The following is a 23,385-nucleotide window of genomic DNA, read 5'->3' as shown; positions in this document are numbered from 1 at the left end:
CTAGAGTTGCAAGTTTAATTAAATGCACGAGTACTCGACAAATTTTCAAACTTCTTTTTTTCTAAATCGAAGTCTTATAAAAAAAAAAAATTGGATTCTACATTTTCGGCTTAGTTTTTCATGCAGAATCACCCTCTGCTCGTTTGTACTGTTAGTTACAAAATATATACACTCTGTATATATTTTGGCATCATATATTATATATATTATATAAATTAAGAAATTCTATATTCACCATCACCATGTCTTGTAATGCGAAGATCACAGCCCGAGATTAGAATTGTCTGTGACTTTTGCACTAAAGCAAAACTTGTTTTCCAAAGGACACACAAAACAAAAAAAAAAGAAACAAAAACGAAAAAGTACAAAAAACAAGCAAATATCAAATGCTATCTTTTGCAGAAAAACAAAATCTTGTCTTACAGCCACTTCAAAAACGATCAATCTTTTAAATATTATTATTACATATATATATGTATAATATTTAATATTAAGTAAAATTAAGCCGAGTAATATTATAATTACTACGCTATATATAACCCAAACATATTTTGCTGACATTGTCAAAAATCAGATCACGTATACGTATATACATTAGAAATATTTATGTACGTAAGATAGATAAATGTGTAAAACGGACGTTCAGACCTTTGGTTTAAGACTTTGGGCTGGTGCTGGAGGAGGTGGCGGTTTTTTATTATAAAAAGGAGTTGGCGATTTTTTGAAAGCATCTTTTCTCTCAGGCAACATAATACCACTCGAATTCGGCGTAACATTGTCATCGTCATCGTTCGTTGTTGCGCTCAAATTATCTTTCAAATTGTTTAATTTCAAATCCGTTTGAACAGTCAAATTTTTAATATTTCTCGATTGTCTCTTTTGCAATTGTTGAATACGATCGGCAATTTTAGAGCCCATTTGATTCGAACGTACCGGAGTATTATTTTTCTTTCCCTGAGATTGAGTTCTCAAATTGATCGTAATCAACGGTTTATCAACCATACAATCACTTTTTCTATTAACAATTTCAACTTTGCAAGGAGCTATCGACGAGTTTTTGACAAAATCAATTTTATCGCTAGAATTAATGGCATCCGGATTTGTAGTCGATATCAAATCTGTTTTAGTTATTTGAAGTTTCTCCTTGGAGGGAAAATTTGTGTTGCTAATAATGAAAATTCTTTTCGAATCTTCCGAATCACGTTGCCTGGTCGTAAAGAAACTAATAGTTTTTTCGTAGATCTCCTTACCAGCGGTGCAATTTAATTGTGGCACTCTAAATTCGCGTGATGCAAAAGCATGCGGCTTACGTTTCGGTTTTAAACGGTCGACATTAAATACGTACGTAGATAATGCACCCTTTTTCCAATGTTGACCGCTATTTTTCAGGTACCAATATCCTATCAATATGAGAGCACACATCGGTACCACGCCCAAAAAGATGACGTAAATGGCTATAATGAACTCGTTTCTCGCTGAAATGGATAAATAAGAAATACAATTATATATACCCTGTTAAATGATAATAAACTAATAAATATTGGTGATGTATTAATTTACCACCATTAGGATCCTCGGCTGGTCCACTATCCTCGGAACCACCTACGCCTGGTTGAGTGCAATCAGGTGGTCTAAATCCACGATTACAATGACAATGACCTAGACTATTACACACTCCATTATCGCTACAATTATTAGGACACGCTTTACCACCAGACACGGATGCTCGAAGGTCAGCGATTGGCATACATTTTTGATTAACACACATCTGAAATGAATAGAAAAGTAATGGTAATCAAAATAAAACTGTTCAAACTATAAATAATAACGTATATATCATAAATAAGATTAATGTCTTACTTTCTCAGGTGCACATTTAGCCCCATCGGGTGCTAAACCTGGATCAACTTGATTTAATCCTAAGTCAACGATTGCCGAACGACAAGGTATTATCTTTCCACCATTATTAATAAAAGAATGACTTAATATCGCTACTGATTCCATACCAAATTCCAATCTTTCGTTCAAATGCTTGCAATGTAACATTCCGCATAATAAATTTCTACAATATTAGAGATTAGATTTAATTGGCGTAAATAAATATCAATGTAAACGAGAGTGATTACAATCAATAATTGTAATAAAAGTAAACTTACTGATCACTACATTTAACGTAACTAGATTCTATCCTGTTATAACCACAGTTACCAAGTTTGGAGCCTTTGTTATTCATATCGTAGCATTGAGCATCAGATGAAGCACCTGTAGGACCCCAAAGTAATTTACATTGATCATTGTGAGTTCTACAAGAGCCTTGATAACAGAATGCCTTTCCCGTGCTACAAGATTCGCCATCCATCTTGAAGACATCCATGGGACAATATTCGCTTTGACCAGTACAATACTCGGGTAAATCGCATTCATGTTCGGCGCTTCGACATTCTGTGCCAGCCGATTTAGGTCGACATGTTTTTAGGTCACAACATTCTCCAGTAGCACAACTAGCATTTTTATAGAGCATGCAAGTAGTGGCGTCGCAGCAAGGATTGTCACATTTCTCTTCGAGACCGCAGTCGCATTGTTCACCAGGTTCAACAAATCCATTACCACATATTGGACTGTCAAAAAGCTTTTGAGGTTTATTTCTTAAGCAATAATCCATACCATGTTCAAAAGCTAATGCTAAATGTTCCAAGGAACAAGTTGACCAATGTGACGGACCAAAAGATCCACTCGATGGTGCCATGATACATCTTTAATAAAAAAAAACAAATACGCCTGCATGTATTCGAATTATTCAATTAAATTATACTAATTAAAGGTTAAAGATTTTTAAAACTAACGGTGGGCAATCATTGAATATTTAATAATGTATGAAAAATATTTAACGCGGCTTTTATTATCGAAGAAATTGCCCACCCTTGGGTATCAACTTACAACGTCACTTACTTGTCTTCCGGGCATTCGCAATCAGCAGTATCATGTTCCATACCAAAGTTATGGCCCATTTCATGGGCTACCGTGGCGGCTACCAGCCCTACTACATTCGAGTGATCGAAGGAGACACCACCAGAAAATTCGTAAGTACATATCGGTCCTTTCAATGCTTTTCCAACTACACCACCTTCGAATCGTATTCGCCTGCGATCGTAAAATACAAATCGTCAAAATTCTTACGAATTAATTAATAAATTAATTGAATGTGCATATCTTCTATGAAAAATGAATTCGCATAAAATTAGACGAAAATATTCTAAATGTACATGCATTCATTGTTAATTAATAAAAAATATGATTTTATTCATCGTTTTTACGAATAATTAATTTTCCAAATTATTTTTACGAATATGAGCGGGTTATATAAAATTATGATTATTATATATTTTTTTCTATACTCACGTTAATAATTGAGCATTGTCATTGGGCATATCATGTACTAATTTTTCTCTACGATATCGTAAAAAATTCGAAAGCGTGTTGTCACCGTTTGGAGATAGAGCTATTTCATCGGCATCAGTCCACACTTGAACGCCCACCAATGCGACAAATATATTAAGTGGCATAAAAAGCTACAAAAAAAAAGCACACACATGCAATCGTTATATTCGAATTATAATCATAATAATAATTGCTATAAAAATCATGACAATCATGATTTTTACCTTCGACTTTTAACACAAATTGCTGATTTATTTTTCACGTTTATTTCTATACGTTTATTTCTATGACAGGGAACATATTATTAAATATAGCAAGTATTTTAAATAAATAGTCAATATTTATGATACTGGGGTGGATTGCATTACGGTTATTGATATCTTTATTATAAATACAAACTTAGATATTTATTTTAAGCATCGATTAAAAAACATTTTATTGAACATATCGTACTCAATAATATCCATGAATATCAAATTTAATCAAAATATTGCAAACCATTTCTCTAGTTGTTTAAGAAATAACCAATATTTTTTATTGATATTTAATCTATGTCGTGATTCGAAAAAAACGCAATCCATTTAAATATAATATAATCTATCGTAAATGCATAAATATAAGATATAAATATATACTAACAGCATTAACGATATTGGCGATATTCTTGCAGTGATGATAAACTTTGTTCAATTTCTCATCAAGTGCTATATATCCTTTCTTATCGATTACTAAAACCAGCTCGATGTAACGCGATTGTCTGTTAGCATTGTAAGGACCCCTGATCGATTCGGCTGCTCTTTTATGCTGCAAACGTGAAAATAATTAATGATCATTAAGACGTTCTAGTTTCTTAAATCCTTTGGAATAATTTGACACACAAATCCTTCGATCATTTAAATATTAGAAGAAAAAATGTATTTATGGGCCTCTTATATTATATTATATTATATTATATATTATATATAAGAATACGACTTCAAGTCAGTAAGGAATTTAGATAATTAAATTATGAATCAGATTTTATAACAAGAAATATAAAACTAAAGTAGTCTTTTAAACAATTGTCATTACTTACCCTTGACAACCTTTTAGCTTCACTACGGTGACTGTCAAGAACGTTGTGCGGTGTTCCTTCGTAACCTGCAACGAACGAAATGGGGTTGAAATAAAAGATAAAAATGAGGAAAAAAAAAAGAAAAACTAAATAAATAGATAAAAAGTTATTTTCCAAGGATAGGATCCTCGAGAAAATTTTTCCTAGGAATTTAAGGACAAAGAGCTAAAGCTAAACGATCAGGACAAAATCTTGCTCCCACATTCGTTAAAACAGTTAAGGAGAAACCAGTATTTCTTGTCGTTTCCAAGCACGCTTCTTCTGTCCACAAAAGGAGCGTGCATCGTGTGGATCTTGCAAGGACATCGTTTCTAGAGGAATATGGTGCTCCTAAGGGAGTCGTGTAATTCTTCTTCTTCTTCTTCTTCTTCTTCTTAAGTTGAAAGAAGTTCAAACGATCGATTATTATTCTACCTTGACAATAAAGCTGTTCAAGGATTCAATAATGATGTATAAATAGAAATTATTATGTAATAATTATACGTTTTACTATCTTTGGTCATTTATCCATCCTTTTGAATTCTTTTTCTGCTTCCCTTTTTCTTTTTTTTTTGATATTGTGTTTTTTTTCTCACATATATCGTTTTTTTTTGTTCGACTATCTATATTTTTTTCTTTTTTCATTTTCTTTTCTTGCTCTTGTTTTTATTCTTGTATCTTTCTCTCACATAGAAATAGAAATTATTAATAAGAGAGTTATGTTTTTTTTAATAATTTATCTTTAATTTATCCGTTTAATGTATTTCGAAGTTTGCTTATTAAACGTATGAGTAATTTGTTCATTTATATTATGACATGAAGCAAAGATAACTATTTATTTTACAATTTGATGTACTTTTCATAATAAAGTAGCTTGGTAGAAATACTCTTTGTTATTTAAATTTCTCTTCAGACAAATAATAATATTGAAAATAAAACATTAGAAGAATTTAAAAATTAAATGAGTCGAAGTAATCTGTTCGTTTCTGTTTCCTTAAATAACAAAAAAAAAAAATACAATTTATTATAGAAAAATATTATTAATCATATTTTTCTTCGTTCATATCTCTTTATCCGTCATTTTCTATTGTTTTTTTTTTTAATCCTTCTTTCTCTATTTTTCTTTCCTCAGCTTGTGTCTGTCTATATTATTCGTAGCATTTGTATCTGTACTTTTAATTTTATAAACTTCATTTTTTTTTTGTATTTATTTATTCATCTATCTACAAAAATATAAGTAATTAAATATTAATTATTCTTCATTTTATTTTATTTATTTGTTCGTTGATTTTTTAATAATTTATTTTTCAACGATCATCTATTTCTTTTTTTTTTATTTATCTCACAATTTACTTTCCCATTGTCATCCCCMCCCTTCTCTTTTTTTTTTTTAACTAATCTACCTCTATTTGTCTGTCTGTAGTTTTTTTGTTTTTATTTTTTTCTCAGTTTGCCAATCAATCAATCAATCAATCAAATAATATTCGTTCTTTTAACCTGTCTTTCTTTCTCTCTCTCTCTCTCTCTCTCTCTCTCTCTCTCTCTCTTTCTTTCTGTCTGTCTGTCCGTCTATATATCTTTCTTTATTTTTCTCTTTAAAGTTATGCCGTTTAATTAGCTTCGGGCAACGATGAACGGAAACTTTCTAACGGAAATGCAGGTCTGGCTTTACGAGGCAATGCGTTATCGTCAGAACTAGTAGGTCGATTATTATTATTTGATATGATTTTGAATATAAACTATAGTTTCGTTCTTAAGTAGAGTAATATGTTAATTCAACATAATTAATTATTCTATCTATAATAAATTACAACTATATATATATAATCTCTATAAATTTTATTAATGAATCAACAACATCGGTGAAAACGAAATGAACACAAATATAGACAAAAGTTTGATGAATATTAATAAACATAAAAAAGAATTTTTTATGAATATATATACAAAATAACAAATGTGTGTTGACATCATTAGTACTGCAGGTTGAAGTGATAGAGAATTACATTTCTAACCGTTTTCAATCATTATCACAGAGAAACTAGGACTATAATATTGTAGAATGTACAATTTACCACAAGTCTTATTCGCAACGAGGTCATCTTGTTTATAGAGATAGTGTTTAGAGTCCAAGGTATCTTTTTCTGGTTGAATATGATGAAGATTTTCACCGTCGAAGATGACACCATGTAAGCCATTACAAGTGGACAAGGCTACCCATGATCCAGGAACATCACGTACGCTACCTTGATAGTGACAGAGTTCCTGAAAATATTATGATTAGATTTAAAATTCATGAATTTTAATTAAAATCAAATATTAAAATGAATATTAACGAATAATATTTTAGTACGTCGGTATGAGTATATACCCATTTCTTGTCAGTGTATGTTTGTACGTTTGTATGTGTCTTTTGAAAAAAGATAAATTTTTTTTAACAAGAGTTATAATTGTAAGTTACAAATTAAAAATGATTATTTATCAAGGAGGATTAAATTTAAATTACTCGATATTTGTTTGAAATTGTAACATCAGCCATTTCTCTATCGTTTTGTTCAACTTTCTCAATGAATATCCTATTTCAATGGTTATTATTATATAATTGATTTTCTAGTAACGTAATATTACACCTGTAAAAAGTTTTACACTTCTCTTTTGCTCTCTGTTATTCGTCATAATAATCAAATGTTAGAAATTTTTTACGTTATTGTATTATATTACCATCTGCTCTTTATATTTAAAATTTATTTTATTATACATCTACATTTTTATTTATTTGATCAATATTTTTAACATCTTTTATACTATATATTTAAAATATTGACATTATTTATATTAATTGGTATAAGTTAATGGATTACTAATTCTCAATCGATCACTATTGTCAAACAATACGAGCACGGTTAGTAACATGAATGGAGTAACCCACCCGGAAAAACAAAAGACAAAAAACCGCGTACTGCTGACTTCAAAGAGGCGGTAAAAAGACACGATCTTTGATTGTATTGAATAAATGTGAGAAAGTGTTATTAGAAAAGTGATTCGAACCCGTAAAAGAAAGAAGAAGAATAAAAAAAAAACGAAATATTAATTATAGCAAAGCGACAACTTATACATTACACATATTTATATTTTATTATAAATATATTGACCATTTATTTAAAACATTGATTAGAAAATATTTTTGTTTAAAAACACTGACCTATTAAACAATCGTCATAAATCTACGAATATATTCCAATTACTCTCACACTATTTTCTTTTATAATCTAATCTATTGTTTTATTTACTCAATAAAAATTACATACAAAAAAAATTTAATTATATCTAAAGTTTCGAATGAATAAATATCGTGCATGTAATATCATCAAAACGCGAATGAGTACGCTATAGTCCGTTGCGTTCATTGATTTCATACTATACGCAATTGAATTAATTAAATCGTATTCCCCAGTTAACATTCTCTCTTTATCTCTTTCTTTCTTTCTCTCTCTCTCTCTCTCTCTCTCTCTCTCTCTCTCTCTCTCTCTCTCTNATAAGCCTCGGATGGTTCGAATCATCGTCATCATCATCTCTCTCTCTCTCTCTCTCTCTCTCTCTCTCTCTCTCTCTCTCTCTCTCTCTCTCTCTCTCTCTCTCTCTCTTTGCCATTGCAAACACATATAAATTCGTATTCATATTTTTTTTATCGTTATTTTACGATTATAAATATTACATAGTACATTCGATTATTTATGAATTTTTCAAAATCAAAGTGAATTTTAAACTATTCCGATATTCGATTTGACGTGGGATAAAAAGTAATGTCGAATTTGAATAAAAATTTTTTCTACAAGTATTTTTATTCGTTTTTATTTTTATGCACGAAAATAAATGAAAATAAAAAAATTAGAAATTAATAATGTTTCGATACCTGTTAAAGCCCACGTGTATATCTACATAGTTCGTAAAAACAAAAATGTATTTAAAAGTTTTACTATAATATTTATAATAAATGCATGTATGTTAATTGGAATTAAGTAATCGAAATTTCATCACAGCATCATTTTGTCCTAAACTGCATTAACATTACATTTGTTTGGGTCTTTGTAAAAAGTCAATACATCAAATTTATTTAACATAAATTAAAAAATTTATTTACAAAGTCCGAATTATACATTTCAAAAATAATTGTTTATCTAGATTTTTTTTTTTTATAAATATTCTTTAAAAATTCCCCAAATTATGATAACAAAATAAAAGAAGTCTTTTAAGGATGCTGGCAAAAATTTAATATGCAACATACTCTGCAAGCACATTAATAAAACAATAAATATAAAATAAGTTCAATTCTTTCTATTACACCATAATAAATTGATCTATCAAGAGATTAAAATTATTTATTATAGTACTGGCTGTTCCGTTGAGATAACAAATGTTCTTAATTGAAATAAAGATATATTACCCATAATAGTTAATCTCTCCAAGAAATATATTTCATGTTTCGTTGAATATTTCAATTACATATCAAAATCCGATTGAAGAATTAGTTTGTTTTTTTACTCATTATAACATTTAGTTAATATTGGATTTATACAAAGACGTTAAGACGTTTCAGATATTTGATTGTTTTATTCTCATACTCTCTTAAAGCATCCGCCAAGTAACGAATCGGCCATGATGGATTGTTTTCTACTAAGTTCTTTAAAAATGCCATAACTATATCTTTATGAATCGATTGATTCGGAATATGTGTCTCGTAATAAGCAGTATATATTCTGAATTCCTCAAACCAATACTGAACTGTCGGATAACATACAACATCAGAATAATTAAAAATGTTCATAGTCTGAATTTCACTAGCAGTATCTGAAACACTCTTTTTTTTTTTAAAAAATTCCCACAATATTGACATCAATACGTAAAATTCTGGATTCATGTTCTATAGTATTTTACAAAAAGTGTGAAACTCTTTAATGCGAATTAATCGTTAATCCAAATATTGAAATACTTTATTATATAAATGTTTAATTTTGCTTTTATGTAAATCTCAACGTATTTGGTTGCTATCGTAGATGACAGAAATATTACAAATTGGACTAAGTATGATAGTTCGTACTGTTGTCTTAATTTAATTTGATTGGACGAGTTGATATTAATATCACTAACTGAATTGTTCCCAATACATAAACAATAATATTCCATGAAACTATACGATTCGTTCAAATTATACGTAAGAGAAAATAACATCAAAATCTAATATGTTTCTTTTTTTGAAAGAAAATTTCTTTTGTTGATTAGACAAATCAAAATGATTTGATTGTCCTTACTCTGACCGACTGTTTATACAATATCTAATATATCTGTTGTATAATATCTGTTGATAAACAATGGTTTTAATATTATTGCTTTCAAGTTTCACTAATATCTTACGTATCGGAGAATAACAATTCACTTTTATTACTTTGATGTTATGATAAAATATTCTAATCGAGTATAGGTATCTTAAGAAAATTAATAGCGTTAACGCCCTTTATCTAATTTGCAGTAATTTACATTTTATTTTCACTATTCCAAACATTTGTCCAATAATACATCTTATGTAAGATATTGTCTACGTTATACTATAATGATTGGACAATTAAAAATATAACAATATTCATAAATATTTGTTCGTCAGAATTAAGAATATTACTTTTTATTAATAATCCTATAATACACACAAATTATTTCGTAGCGATATTTAAAGTATGAGATAGTAATAGAGCTGACTAAAACGAACCTTTTTTCTTATATTTTGGTCAAAAAAAGTAAAATATAAATTGCATTTTTTTTAATATGCTGGGTATTTTAAACTTGCCTACAAGATTTATATTACAATTTTTATAAATATATATATATACATATATTATAGTACAATTACTGACAAAAATCAGTACGTTTAGTTCCTTTTTCATCTAAAAATTGTATTGATGGAAAAGAACAATTTCACATATTTTCGTGCATATTTTTTGAATTTAAATAAATTTCTCGTTTTCGCAGAGAATCTTATTTACATTTTAACATTAAAGATACAATAAATTGAATAAAAATTAAAAGTATTTCCATTAAAGAAAATTGGTCTCTTAAGAGGTAAAAATTATCTATTATAGTAGTGACTACTTTGTCGTGGTAAACAATTTTTTTAATTCAAGTAAATAGTTCTTATCCTTAATAACTAATCTCTCAAAAAACTATTTTTGTTTTATTTAAAATTTAAATCACACATAGAAATCCGATTAAGGAATTTGTTTTCTCTTTATTAAAACCTAATCCATTTGTTCTCGTCGCTGGAATAGATGTATCCAAGATGTAGTATATTATGTTTAACATCTAAGTAAGAAAGTTTTAAAGCATCCATAAAGTGATAAATCTTCCAAAATGGTTTATTTTGTAATAATGTATCTAAATAATGAAAATGATTATTGGGTCCAAGGTATCTGAGTGAACCACAATTATTATAATAAGGAAAAAATGAATCAAATTCATCAAACCAAAACTCAACTGCCGCAATACATATGTCAATAAACTCAAATGATCTCAACGACATAATATATTCTACAGTATTATCGATAGTTAAGTTATTATTATAACAGTCCCAGATTTTTTCCAGCGTTTCGTATAATTCCGTATTCATATTAGAAGCTATTTTACAACAATTATAAAACTCTTTAATATGCGAATGAATTTTAAATCTAAATATCAAAAAATACTTCACTGTATGAATATTTAATTTTGAATTTTTAATGCTTTTATGTATATCTTAACGTATTTGGTTACGATTGTAGATGACTAAAATATTACAAATCGGAATAAATATAATAGTTGTTACTGTTGTCTTAATTTAATTCAATAGGACAAGTCGATTGTTAATATCATTAACTGAATTTTTCAAAATACATAAACAATAATATTCCGTAAAATTATATGATTCTATCGATAACAGCGGATTTTGTTAAATGTTCAACCAGCATAGATAATTCTTCCGGACAACAATTTATATTATAATTATTTTATATATTACAATTTCTACAAATATAATATATATGTATATATATATATATATACTATAGTATAATAAAATTACTAATAAAAATCAGTACGTTGAGTTTCTTTTTTATATAAAAATATTTTGACGAAGGAGAACAATTTCACACATTTTCGTGTACATTCTTTGAATTGAAATACATTTCTCATACGCAGAGAATCATTTACATTTTAATATTAATGATGCAACAAATATTGAAATATTAAAATCCTTTTTTTCTTTTTTATTTTTTACTTTAGAAAATTGTTCTCCTAAAAGATTAAAATTATTTTATACTGGTGTCTACTTTGTCGTGGTAAACAAGTTTCTAAATTCAAGTAAAAAAAATCTTATCCACAGCAACAAATCTGATAAAAAATATTTTTGTTTGTTTTAATTAAAATTCAAACATCACATGGAAATCTGATTAAGGAATTTGTTTTTCCTTCAATTAGCGTTGACAATACTTCAATCCATAACCTGTAACTTAATCCATTTTGCCTTTTCGTGAGAATAGATGTAACCAAGACGTACGATATAGCGAATAATAATTGAGTTTGGAAGTTTTAAAGCATCCGTAAACTGATACATCTTCCAAGATTGATGATCATTTAATAATGCACTTAAAAGATGATAATGTATATGAGGTGCATTAAGGTGTCTTATTGAATTATTTTCACAATAATGTGGAAATTCATCGAAATGATTAAAACAATACTCAACTGTCACACGACATACGTCAACAAACTCATACAAGCCCAACAACATCATATTCCTTACAGTATCATTAACATCGTAGCCATTAATAAAATACTCCCAGATTTTGTCCAGCACATCGCATAATTCCAGATTCATCTTCGAAAACATTTTACAATAAATGTGAAATTCTTTAATGCGAATTAATTCATATATTAAAACACTTCACTTTATAAATGTTTAATTTTGCTTTTATGTAAATCTCAAGGTATTTGATTACTATCGTAAATAATTAAAATATTACAAATCGGAATAAGTATAATAGTTCTTACTGTCGTCTTAATTTAATTCGATAGGATGAGTCGATATTAATATCACTAATTGAATATTTCCAAATACATAAACAATAATATCCTGTAGAACTATACTTGTAATGATGTTCAATCAATATGGATAATTTTATCGAACAAGGATTAATTATATGTGAGAAAATATCACAAATATTTGATAAGACGCTTATTTTGATAGAAAATTTCTTTTGCAATTAGGACAAATGAAAATGATTTGATTGTCATTACTCTGACCGAGTGTTCATATAACATCTAATCTTGATAAATAATGGTTTTAATATTGTTGTTGAAAGTTTCACTAATATCTTATCGTATCAGAGAGTAACAGTTCGCTTTTATTACTCTGACGAATCTGGCAAGATATTCTAATCAAGTATACGTTGAAATGTTACTTGCTTTAAGAAAAATATAACTCCGAGACATTTTAAGAAATTTTTGGAAAGTATTATAATAATATAAAGTAATATTTATTAAATGTGTAACAATTAATTCAGTGCTCTTTTAACAAATTTGGTATTTATTTATAAAGTAATCATACATCTATTATTCTTCGAAATAGTTCCCATTATTTTCATCGTATACATACGGAATATAGGATTGTATGTTTATATTAATATAATATAACTACACACAATACTTTAGTAAGTAAATTATACATAATTATATTAATGTAAGAAACATAAAAGTTAATGTAAAAGTTTATATTTTTCTATAACTTATTCGATACCAATCGAACATTATATTCTACTACACTTATCGTAAATATAATATTTTTGAAAAAAAAAAAAAGAAAAATTAGTTTTAGTTTCAGTTTTGTTTTTAAAGTTTAAATGTATTGAGATAGAATATATAATAATTGTTTGTTGAATTTTTGTAAAAAGGGAAATTGTATCGGAAGCCCTCCAAACCCAAAAGGGACGGAATATATAAATAAATAAAATAAAATATAATATTTTGGAAAACAATTTTTCAGATCTAAATTTCACTTCTTAATTGAATTTTTGAAATTAAATAATGAGCGTTCGTTAATAAAAAAAACTTCAAATAGAAAATATAATTGGTAAGTAATGAAAAATTTGTAAAGACAAATGGGATTTGAATATAACGACGGATGACGAACGTCAAACAGCATCGACCTTCTCTATCTCGTTGAATTATAAAGCGGAAGTTCCAAGCAGCACGAGGGCACCCTTTTCAACGTGCGTTACGAGCAATACCATCGTGACTACATCGGTGACAATATCGACCAATCGGAGAACGAATCGTACTGTTCTATACCAGACAGAAAATTGCAAACAAAGTGGTCTGAGTCATCTCGATCGATTTTAACTGACGCCATAGATACCTGTCTCAGAAGAAATAATCGAAAAGTATTTGCATATACGAATATCGATGACAAAATCCAATTTCTGATTTTAACTGAATTATAAATAAGAAGAGAGACGGAAATAGACAAAATTCGTGAGTGGTTTAATCTAATATTGATTTTACACTTGGGGATCTATTATTTGAATTAAACATTTTATTTATAGATCAATGGGAAAAGGATATATCATAATTATTGTCTTGTATGGAAAAGTAATATCGTTAATCACATTTTACTTGTTATATCTGTACCACCCATTGTACTATTTCGATTAAACTCGTTACCGAGAACGATGATTTCTAAATCTTTATGAAACTGTTAAATATCATCCAAATATTTTTGTTTAAAATCAAATTCTGTGTTGTATCCGTTCGTGTAATACTCGCAACATCCATAACAAAAAATGTTACCCGTTTGACATTTTTATCGAGTTAGTAATTACTCTAATAGAATTGTTGCTCTCTTAGAGTAATTTTATAGGAAAAACAAAAAACAACAATTTTACTAACCCAATTACTTAACATAACCAGCACTATTACTACTACAATTAACAACACTATCTTCATTTAAAACACAAAACTTCATTTAAAATACTAGTCTATTTAATAGCATTGTTGTTTTGTTGATGTTTCTTTTTTACAGAAAAACAAAAGACATGTTTCCTATTAAATTAATTACTAAACATTCGTTACTACTAACACTGTCTCTGTATAAAACGCAATCCTAACATTAATTTCAAATATATGAGGTTCTCATCTAAGGCTTTTCTACCCTACTTATAAACTTAAACTGATTAATCTACAATTTTTCTATTATTTGTATTGAATAATATATGTTTTTGTATTCTCCAAATGATTAATCAGTATCGTAATCGCAACAAAAATGTTTCAATTAAGAATCAAAGGAAAATATTAAAATTTGAAGAAGATCTCATATTGAATAACTGACAAGAATATTATTATAATCAATGATTATTAATCATTGAATGCGATTCCAACTTAGAAAGTTCTAATTCTTATCGATCAATTTTCAGAGAATTCGTTAATAAAATATTCAACTCACCACCCTCGACGGTGTATGGACTTTGTACGTGCCACGATGCTGATAACGTTGTTGATAACCGACTGGTATCAGATCGGTATTTAATCGGAGATCTAACACACGTTTGATGCCATCCACTTCAAAGCCGACTGTTAATATATCTGCATGATCGATATCCTGAAAGAAAAAAAACATAAACAAATGATTATTATACGATTTGAAAAATGCATCGTCCAATTGAAAGTAATAATAACACTGATGAATACTTATTGTCGTATAACAAAGTGAAAAATAATTGACAAATTAAATTTATATATTCAATCATTTAAAAAAATATCTTGAATTTGGAATTTTAAATATAAAAATATATTTACCACAATGAAAGGACAAAAATGATTATATTTATCTAACACATTTGGCTAGAGTAGTATACGTATATGGATTTTCTGTTCGCGTCTCATTTAAATTTTCTTCGATTGTATTAAGAAAAATCAAGAAGAAAATAAATGGGGAAAAATGAACGTAAAAAAGATAAATCGAAAATTCGAAGAAAATGTACGATACCATTGGGCTTTCTTCGTGGTACAGACTCTTTCAATGTCCACTCTCACGCTGTAATCTATTCTTGGCTCACCACCAATGCAAGAATCGTTTTCGATATTCTCAGCGTTCCTCTTTCGTGACCTGCACATCGTATCTCATGGATAGGAAATGGAATGGGGAAGGGGTGGTAAAGAGGCGGGGAGAGGTAGTCAATACCACGGAGGGATGGGGGAATAGGAGGGAATGGAGAAGGGGGTGAGGAGAGGGACAAAATCTATCGCGAGAGGTCAACCACATCCTACAATTCTATAAATTCTTTATGAAGAAACACATTCCGCGAAAAACGAAAATTCTTATTTTTTTCCTCATCTTATTTTTTCCATCAAAATCAAATCATTGTGTGAACGGTAAATACAAGAAATTAAAAGAAATACGTGATATTTATTGTATTTGTTAACACATCGATTGGAAAACCCATTTTGTAAAAATCAATATATCGGCGGTATTGTACTTTTATTAATGTTTGTTTTTGTGTCGTTGCAAGTAATTTCTCTTGTTGATAAAATATAATAGATAATTTCATTTTTTTGTGTGTTTTTTCCATTGCCAGGATTTTGTAAAATTGAAGAGAATAAATTTGTAATTTTAAAAATGTTATCACATAGAAATTTTATTTTAATAAAACGTTTTAAATTAAATTTATAAAATGGAACGAAAAAACGCGTTATCAAAAACCCCATAGAACGATCAACGTGGTAATAAATGATATAAAACAATGAAATAATTCCTTCAATAAAATGAAAACAATTATTAGCAGTATTGGAAAATGTTTACAAAGAAATTTTCTGTTCGGTTTTAAATTGCAATTATTACCGCGTTTGAAACTCCGTTGGAATTTTTTTCATTTGAGATAAATCTATCTTCTCCTGTGTTTTCCTTACTTTTATATTATATATTTAAATATTTTTATCATATCAATTTTATAAAAAAATAATACAAAATATTCGACTATTTAAAGCACAAAAACTAAAGCACATAAATTATTATACCTTTGAAAATACAATAAAAATTAAATTAATAAATAAAATATATAAAAGAAGAAAAACAATTGATTAATAAATTCATTAGTTGACAGATATTTACAAGTAAATTGATTCAATTATTACGTTTACAAAATTCGTTTAACTTCAAAGCGCCGGAACTCGATAAAATATCGATGAAGGGATAAAATGTAGATACTCGTTGGATTAATCTTAATATTCTCTATAACTCTTATTAGATGTTAAATATCAAAATCCGTTAAAATAAATTTGTTATAATTTCTATATTCGATAACGGAATTATCTATGAAAAAGGTGCCACAAATATTACATTTCTTTTGCAAAATTAAACAAATTTGATATAATACACAAGACCGACATAATTGAAAATATATATTTAAATATATATAAAAATACTTTATTATTATTATTATTATTATTTCAACATTAATATACCTCATTAGAGTTGGAATTTAACGTTAAAATAATAAATGAAACTAAATTCTATCAAAATGTTTCGTATGTGAAAACAGTTATTATAACAAGATATTACATTTCGTTCTTAAAAGTAAGCAAATTTAATTATTGAAATTTGTTTATGAAACTAATATGATCGGAAATATTGAACAGTATCGTTGAAAACGATTCGTTCTTTGCATATATAAAATACTTCATATTATTTATGCATTTATATCTCTCATTAAAGTTGGAATAAAATATTAATGCTCAAACCAACCAAAATGGAAGTAATGTAAAGCGGAACAAGTTGTTTGCTAGTTTTATAAAACTTTTCCTGTTTTTTCATGTATCCCAACGATAAAAAGTCTACCGCGTTCGTAAAGTTTCATCTCGGTTGCGGCAAAATGAAGAGAGAAGGAAAAAGATAGAAAAGAAAAGAGAGAGAGAGAGAGAGAAAATATATATGTATATAAGTGTGTATATAGAGACATGTATATATGAGTATATATATTTACATATATACGTACGTACGGACACGTGTTTTCTTCGTTTCCCGCAATGGCATTTCAACGGTGACATTACTCTTTATGAAATCAGTTTTTACAGTAGAAAAAAAGTGGTTCTTTCATGCGAACTTTACAATTGGACATCCTGTCATCGACAACGAAACAACCGCGCCAGGATACCAACAGTGAAAATAATGACAGAAAATGTTTGAGTAAACACTCGTGTCGCCACAAATATTCACGCATCTGGTGCTTGCATTGTTAATCAAATTCTATGCTAATTCATTAATCAATATTACGAATAATTCTAACAGAACATTTCATATTACATATATTTCAATAAATACTTTTATAAATGTGAAGAAAAAATTGCAAATTTTATAATTTCATTTTGTTCTTTTTCTTTTGTTTCATTATTTTTATAAATTATATCATAAAATTTAATTTCATTTATTAAAGATTGAATTTCATTTGCAAAACGTTCAATTTGTAATACAAAGACTTCTTTATAATACACTAAATTGCCAATAATCAAAATAAAAAGCATCGATAAAATTTCTTGATTTGCAAAAAGTAGATGCTTTTAATTCCAACAAAAAAAGTTACATTTGAAATGCAAAACTTTTTTTAATATCTTAAATATTCGATAATCAAAATAACGTTGGAAGCTTGAGACTTTGATTTGCAAAATGGATCAAATTTTCATTTGCAAAAGATCGAATTTGAAATACAAAACTTGTATACACATCCAAGTTACTTATTAATAGAAAAGATATATTTTGTTTAGTGTATAACTTTTACGGATCGTAAAATCTGCAAAATTTCTTGTCGTTTGCGAAGATGATTGTAATATTTTTAATAAAGAAGTCTCTGACGATAGAAGAAACAGAACGCATATGCGACGAAACGTACATGTATGCGAGAAACGCGCGTACGAGAACTATAATCTCAATTCTCACGATAGTGTCAAGGTTACGGCATACTATGGTCTCTTTGTATTCTCACTTGTATTTTATACTTATCTTTTACTGTTCTTCCATAACAAACAACGGAGGGTTGAATCCGTTTAGTTGTTTTTGCATTCAATTAAACGATACAATCTATGAATTCATTTAATTTACAATTTATTTCACTTCTTCTAAATAGATAAGTGCATATCTTATATAAATATAAATATAATATATATTTGAATAATAATATATGTATATAAATATTTTGGAAACAATGATAAAAATTAAGTTTATATCTTTCCATAAAAAATCCTTTGATACAACTTATTTTTATAATTTCCACATAGAACACAACATCCCAAGAGTATTCGTATCCCCACTGTCAATTTAAAACAATCAACTGTATCTTTTTACTCTCCCTTTTACAAGTTTTAGTCACTTTTCTACGAACACCTTTCCCCCCCCCCACAGCTATCCAAACTAACAAAGAGGTCGTATCTTTTTACCGTTTCTCTGGAGTCATTATCACATGATCATTGTTTTTTTCAAACGTATCACCTATCCATGTTACTAATCGTGCCCACATTGTTTGACTTTAGTAATCGGCTAGGGAATTAATGATCCAACGTAGTTAGGTCGTTTACTCCTACTATAATATTAACTTTCTCATTTTATTTCAAGAAAAATGAAAAAAAAAAAAATCTGCCCTTAAAAATGCAGAGAAAAAAAATAATTAAAAATTTATATAACACTTGAGAAGAATTAATAAATATGTTGAATTGATTTTGAACTTATAGGAAAATCACTTCGATTATTGTAATATTCGGACAACGGATATAAGGCTTAATAATTGGTTTTATTTAATAACAATTATTAATTAGTATTGAGAATAAATTTTTGTATGTGAATACTGACGAAAAATAAAATAATAACAGTATTCTTATCTTTTAATGAAAATTCTTTGAAATATCATATTCTTCTAACTTGCATATATCAAGCATACACCTAAGAGAGAATATGCGTATATATATACAATATATATCTACATAGAAAGATATGAAGTAAAAGGAAGTGTCATTTCCGTGAGTTGTTAGAACCAGCTGATATGAACAAAGAAGAAGAGTCGTTCAGGAACTATTCATTTTAACCTTGCGTAAAATATCCGCTGGAATTGTCGAGCAGATGTCCTTCTGAATCAGTGATAACCTGTCATAACGTGTAATAGGATGTTACTCTTCTTTTACATTGTCTTTTTAAGCTATTTAAACGAAGGGCAGTTTTATGAACGAACGTTACTTCTGAAGTAACAAATTTTCTAGGAATTTTATTATCAATTTAAATGTCAATACTTATATATCTTTGTATATGTATTCCCACGACAAATGTTCTCTTATAGTTGAAATAACAAGTTTCTTAGAAATTTTATTGTAAAATATGAGTTATATACTTTATATGTGGATGCATAATTAATTTACTTTAAAAGTTGGGGCTTGGAAAAAAAGAGAATTAAAAAAAAAACCAACTACAAAAGATAAATACATGACGCAGTATCAGTGCGTGTATCAAAATCTGAGTAAAACCGGCGCATTAGCAATTATGATATCGATAAGAAACGAAACATAATATTACAAAACAATTATAAACTATTTGAAGAAGACAGGATACAGAAAATATGGGGGAAAAACTTGTTTTATTTATTAGTTTTGCATTGAAATACGAAGAAACATTGTCCCCCCCCGAATCATAGTCGATTAAATCGAATTTCTTTTCATATATATATATATAATAAGTTAAAAGAAAAAAATATATATATATATATTAAAAATATAAGAAAGAATTGATCGTTCTTTATCGATGAATGTAACTAGGGGAGAAAAATTTGTTGAAGTAAAAATGGAAGAAAATGGAGAAAGAAGTAAAAAGTTCTTTTTGAAGTTTATCGTTCCAAGCTACTGCACGTATATCTTCAAGACTTTGCTCTTTGATGTAGCTTTTCGTGACTTTCTGTGTTGGTTACAATATATCGAGCTATTTATATACTCAATTACATACAAACGTTCACGTACATGCTTTGTATAGAGAAGCGCAACTTTCAAACGCATTATATCGCCTCGAGCATACACGTGGTTTAACACGGACTCCATTTCCTTTTGCTAACGTCGATTTTCTTCATACGTGTATACGTGTATATATGTATATATCTATGTATGTATTTAACTATGTATATATGTACTTGTGTAAGTAGAAAAATGTGGAATAAAGGGACCCTCCTCTCCTTCAAGTTTTCCTTCTTACCTCAATTCGCTTTTGCTTCTTGGTATATTGAAACGGTCAGTATGAGCAACGATTTATACTAACTTAATACAAAGTCAATTCATGAATATCAGAAAGAACATTGAACCTTTATTGTTTTATTTTCTTCTTGTTTCCCCTTTTTTTTTTATCTTTATTTTTGTACGCGTATAAATGCACAAGATAAATTATTTAATTCTTTAAAGAGACCGAATTATTATTTTCTTAATTATATTATAATAAAAAGAAAACTTATGTAAACATTAAATCAACAAATATCAATCTATAAATAAAAGTTAACAAAATCAATTCAACAATTTTATTTATAATGAATGAATATTATACTTTGAATTCATTTATTATCTTTTTAACGTGGACAAAATAATGATCTCAGTTATTACAATAGATTTCTTTATTATTTATATTTATTTATTTATTACTCGATTCAAAACATTCTGAAAAATATAAATAAAACAATAAATTTGATTGTGCACAAGTTTTCCTAAAAATAAAATACGAATAAACCTCTGACGACTTGTTTCAAACAAATCCAATTCAAAGGGTTAATATTTCTATATAATAAAAAAATATATATGTAATTTTTATAATATATATAATAGATATTTTTATATTTTTGTATACAGTGAGAAATAAATAAGTAATTGTGAAATTACGATCTTGTAGGATTATTTTTTGATATCTTTTTAAAGCGTCGATGAACAAGCTTGATAAAGAAAAAAAAAGAAAAAGGTGACTTCTCGGCAAACTAAACCTTAGCTAGAATAGACTAATTAAACTTTTATGTCACACAGGAGTGAAAGAGAAAGAGAGAGAAAAAGGGAGAAGAAGTAAGAAAAGAAAGGAAAATAATCTCATTCGCAGGAATATTACTTATCTCAAATTCTATCTTATTCTATATTACATTATTAACCCCGTCATTTTAAAGATTATCTTTACCTGAATTTTCATTAACATATATAATATAACAATTAAAAAACAATTATCTATGCATTAATTGTATGTATATGTTAATTTTTAACCCTTATGGAATACAAGTGCAATTGTAATTTAATTAACTTCATTGTTAACCACGAGAAAATATTTATAGTTAGAATAACAGACTAATATTCAAATGTAGATATGAAATATAATAATTATATTATTGATATTATTATTCGATTATTGAATTCATTCTCGTTGTTTATTAATAAAGCTATTTCAATATGCAAAGTCATTGTTTGCTAGTTTAGGTTTATAAGAAACATGCTCTGTCTGAAGCAAATTGCAGAGATTGATTTAAACGATTTTTTAAATAAATAACAAAGAATGCCCTGGTCAGCCGAAAATATTTGAATATAAAGAATTGAAGGTATCGTTAGAAAAATATTCATGTCAAACGTATCCAAGAGTTATCGGAAACACTAAATGTCGATAAGTCAACCGTTAGCAAACGTTTAAAAGCAATGGAAATGACCTAGAAGGTAGAAAACTGGGTCCCATATGAATTCAGGGAAAAAAAACATTGTGAAACGTTTAACCATTTGTGAAATGCTACTTCAAAGATAAAAATGGAAGTCCTTTTTGCATCGAATGTTGACTGACGATAAAGGACAATACATTTAAGATATATTATATATCATATATATAGGACAATAAAGGACATTCTTTTAGAATAAAAATTGATTTTGATTGAAAAAAAAACAACGAAAACTAATTCAACCATCAGATAAATATCCAATAGATATATAATCATTTGTGATGGAAACGTAAATTAACTATTATTTATTTCTCTATTTTATTCATTGATAATTGTTAATATGTAGATTTTTGATATATGATAAAAATTCGAAATTTATTCTTATTGGCTCAATAGATTTGATAGAGAACAAACATATGCTTGAACTTTGTCACTTGACACAATCTTCCCCTTCAATTTTTCTTCCTTCCCTAAACGTATAACAAAGAAAGAGAGAGAAAGAGAGAGAGAGAGAGTAGCAACGGGAGATGTAGCAAATATCCCGACTCCGTTGGTCGGATTTTGCATTCGTGCAACGTAACGATATTTGCATTGAAATTGTTGCACCCGAGCGTGAATCGAGTCTTGCATTGGAAACTACCAAGGGAGACAGAGAAAAATAGAGAGACAGATATACAAATATAAACATACATGACGGAGAATATTTAATTCGTGCATAAGAATAATGATATTTTATAACTTCTCTGCAATATTTATTAATATTTAAAGAAGAATTCAATATATAGTGAAAGACACTTCGATTATATAAAGAGTTGTTATTTATACAAAATTAATTATTTAATCGTGAAATATATAAATGTTGATAGTTTGATGTTGATAAACATTCATAGCGGAGGGGTGAGTTGAGCAGGAATCAAAAGTTGTGAGTTAAATATAAGTAAAGTAGTATGAACCAAAAGTTGTGAGATAAATATAAATATATAAGTGTTGTAATAATAAGACATTGTAAAAAACTTTGTAAGTTGTGCAATAAAAACCTGATTATATATATATAAATGTTTATTTATTGTGAATGAAAAAATAATTAAT

General features: G+C 27.8%; 1 protein-coding gene across 2 annotated transcripts in view; it reads right to left on the bottom strand.

The window, feature by feature from the left end:
- LOC106787459 overlaps positions 1-23,385 on the bottom strand; it is a 66,557-nt gene that overhangs the window by 6,081 nt on the left and 37,091 nt on the right. Inside the window, exons 3-12 of one of the 2 annotated variants that reach the window (XM_014749813.1) lie at positions 15,051-15,206; positions 6,607-6,796; positions 4,514-4,578; positions 4,078-4,242; positions 3,400-3,569; positions 2,950-3,141; positions 2,157-2,753; positions 1,861-2,062; positions 1,561-1,768; positions 1,346-1,475 (exon numbers count right to left, since the gene is read on the bottom strand). In XM_014749813.1, coding sequence (XP_014605299.1) covers positions 1,346-1,475; positions 1,561-1,768; positions 1,861-2,062; positions 2,157-2,753; positions 2,950-3,141; positions 3,400-3,569; positions 4,078-4,242; positions 4,514-4,578; positions 6,607-6,796; positions 15,051-15,206 — 2,075 coding nt within the window. The remainder of the gene's footprint in view (positions 1-1,345; positions 1,476-1,560; positions 1,769-1,860; positions 2,063-2,156; positions 2,754-2,949; positions 3,142-3,399; positions 3,570-4,077; positions 4,243-4,513; positions 4,579-6,606; positions 6,797-15,050; positions 15,207-23,385) is intronic. The other variant, XM_014749814.1, reaches the window with a different exon arrangement.

This window comes from Polistes canadensis, unplaced genomic scaffold (assembly GCF_001313835.1).
Source record: "Polistes canadensis isolate GaletaPanama2010 unplaced genomic scaffold, ASM131383v1 scaffold_101, whole genome shotgun sequence".
NCBI lineage: Eukaryota > Metazoa > Arthropoda > Insecta > Hymenoptera > Vespidae > Polistes > Polistes canadensis.
Note: the sequence above shows the minus strand (reverse complement) of the source record. Positions and strands in the feature narration are given on the sequence as shown.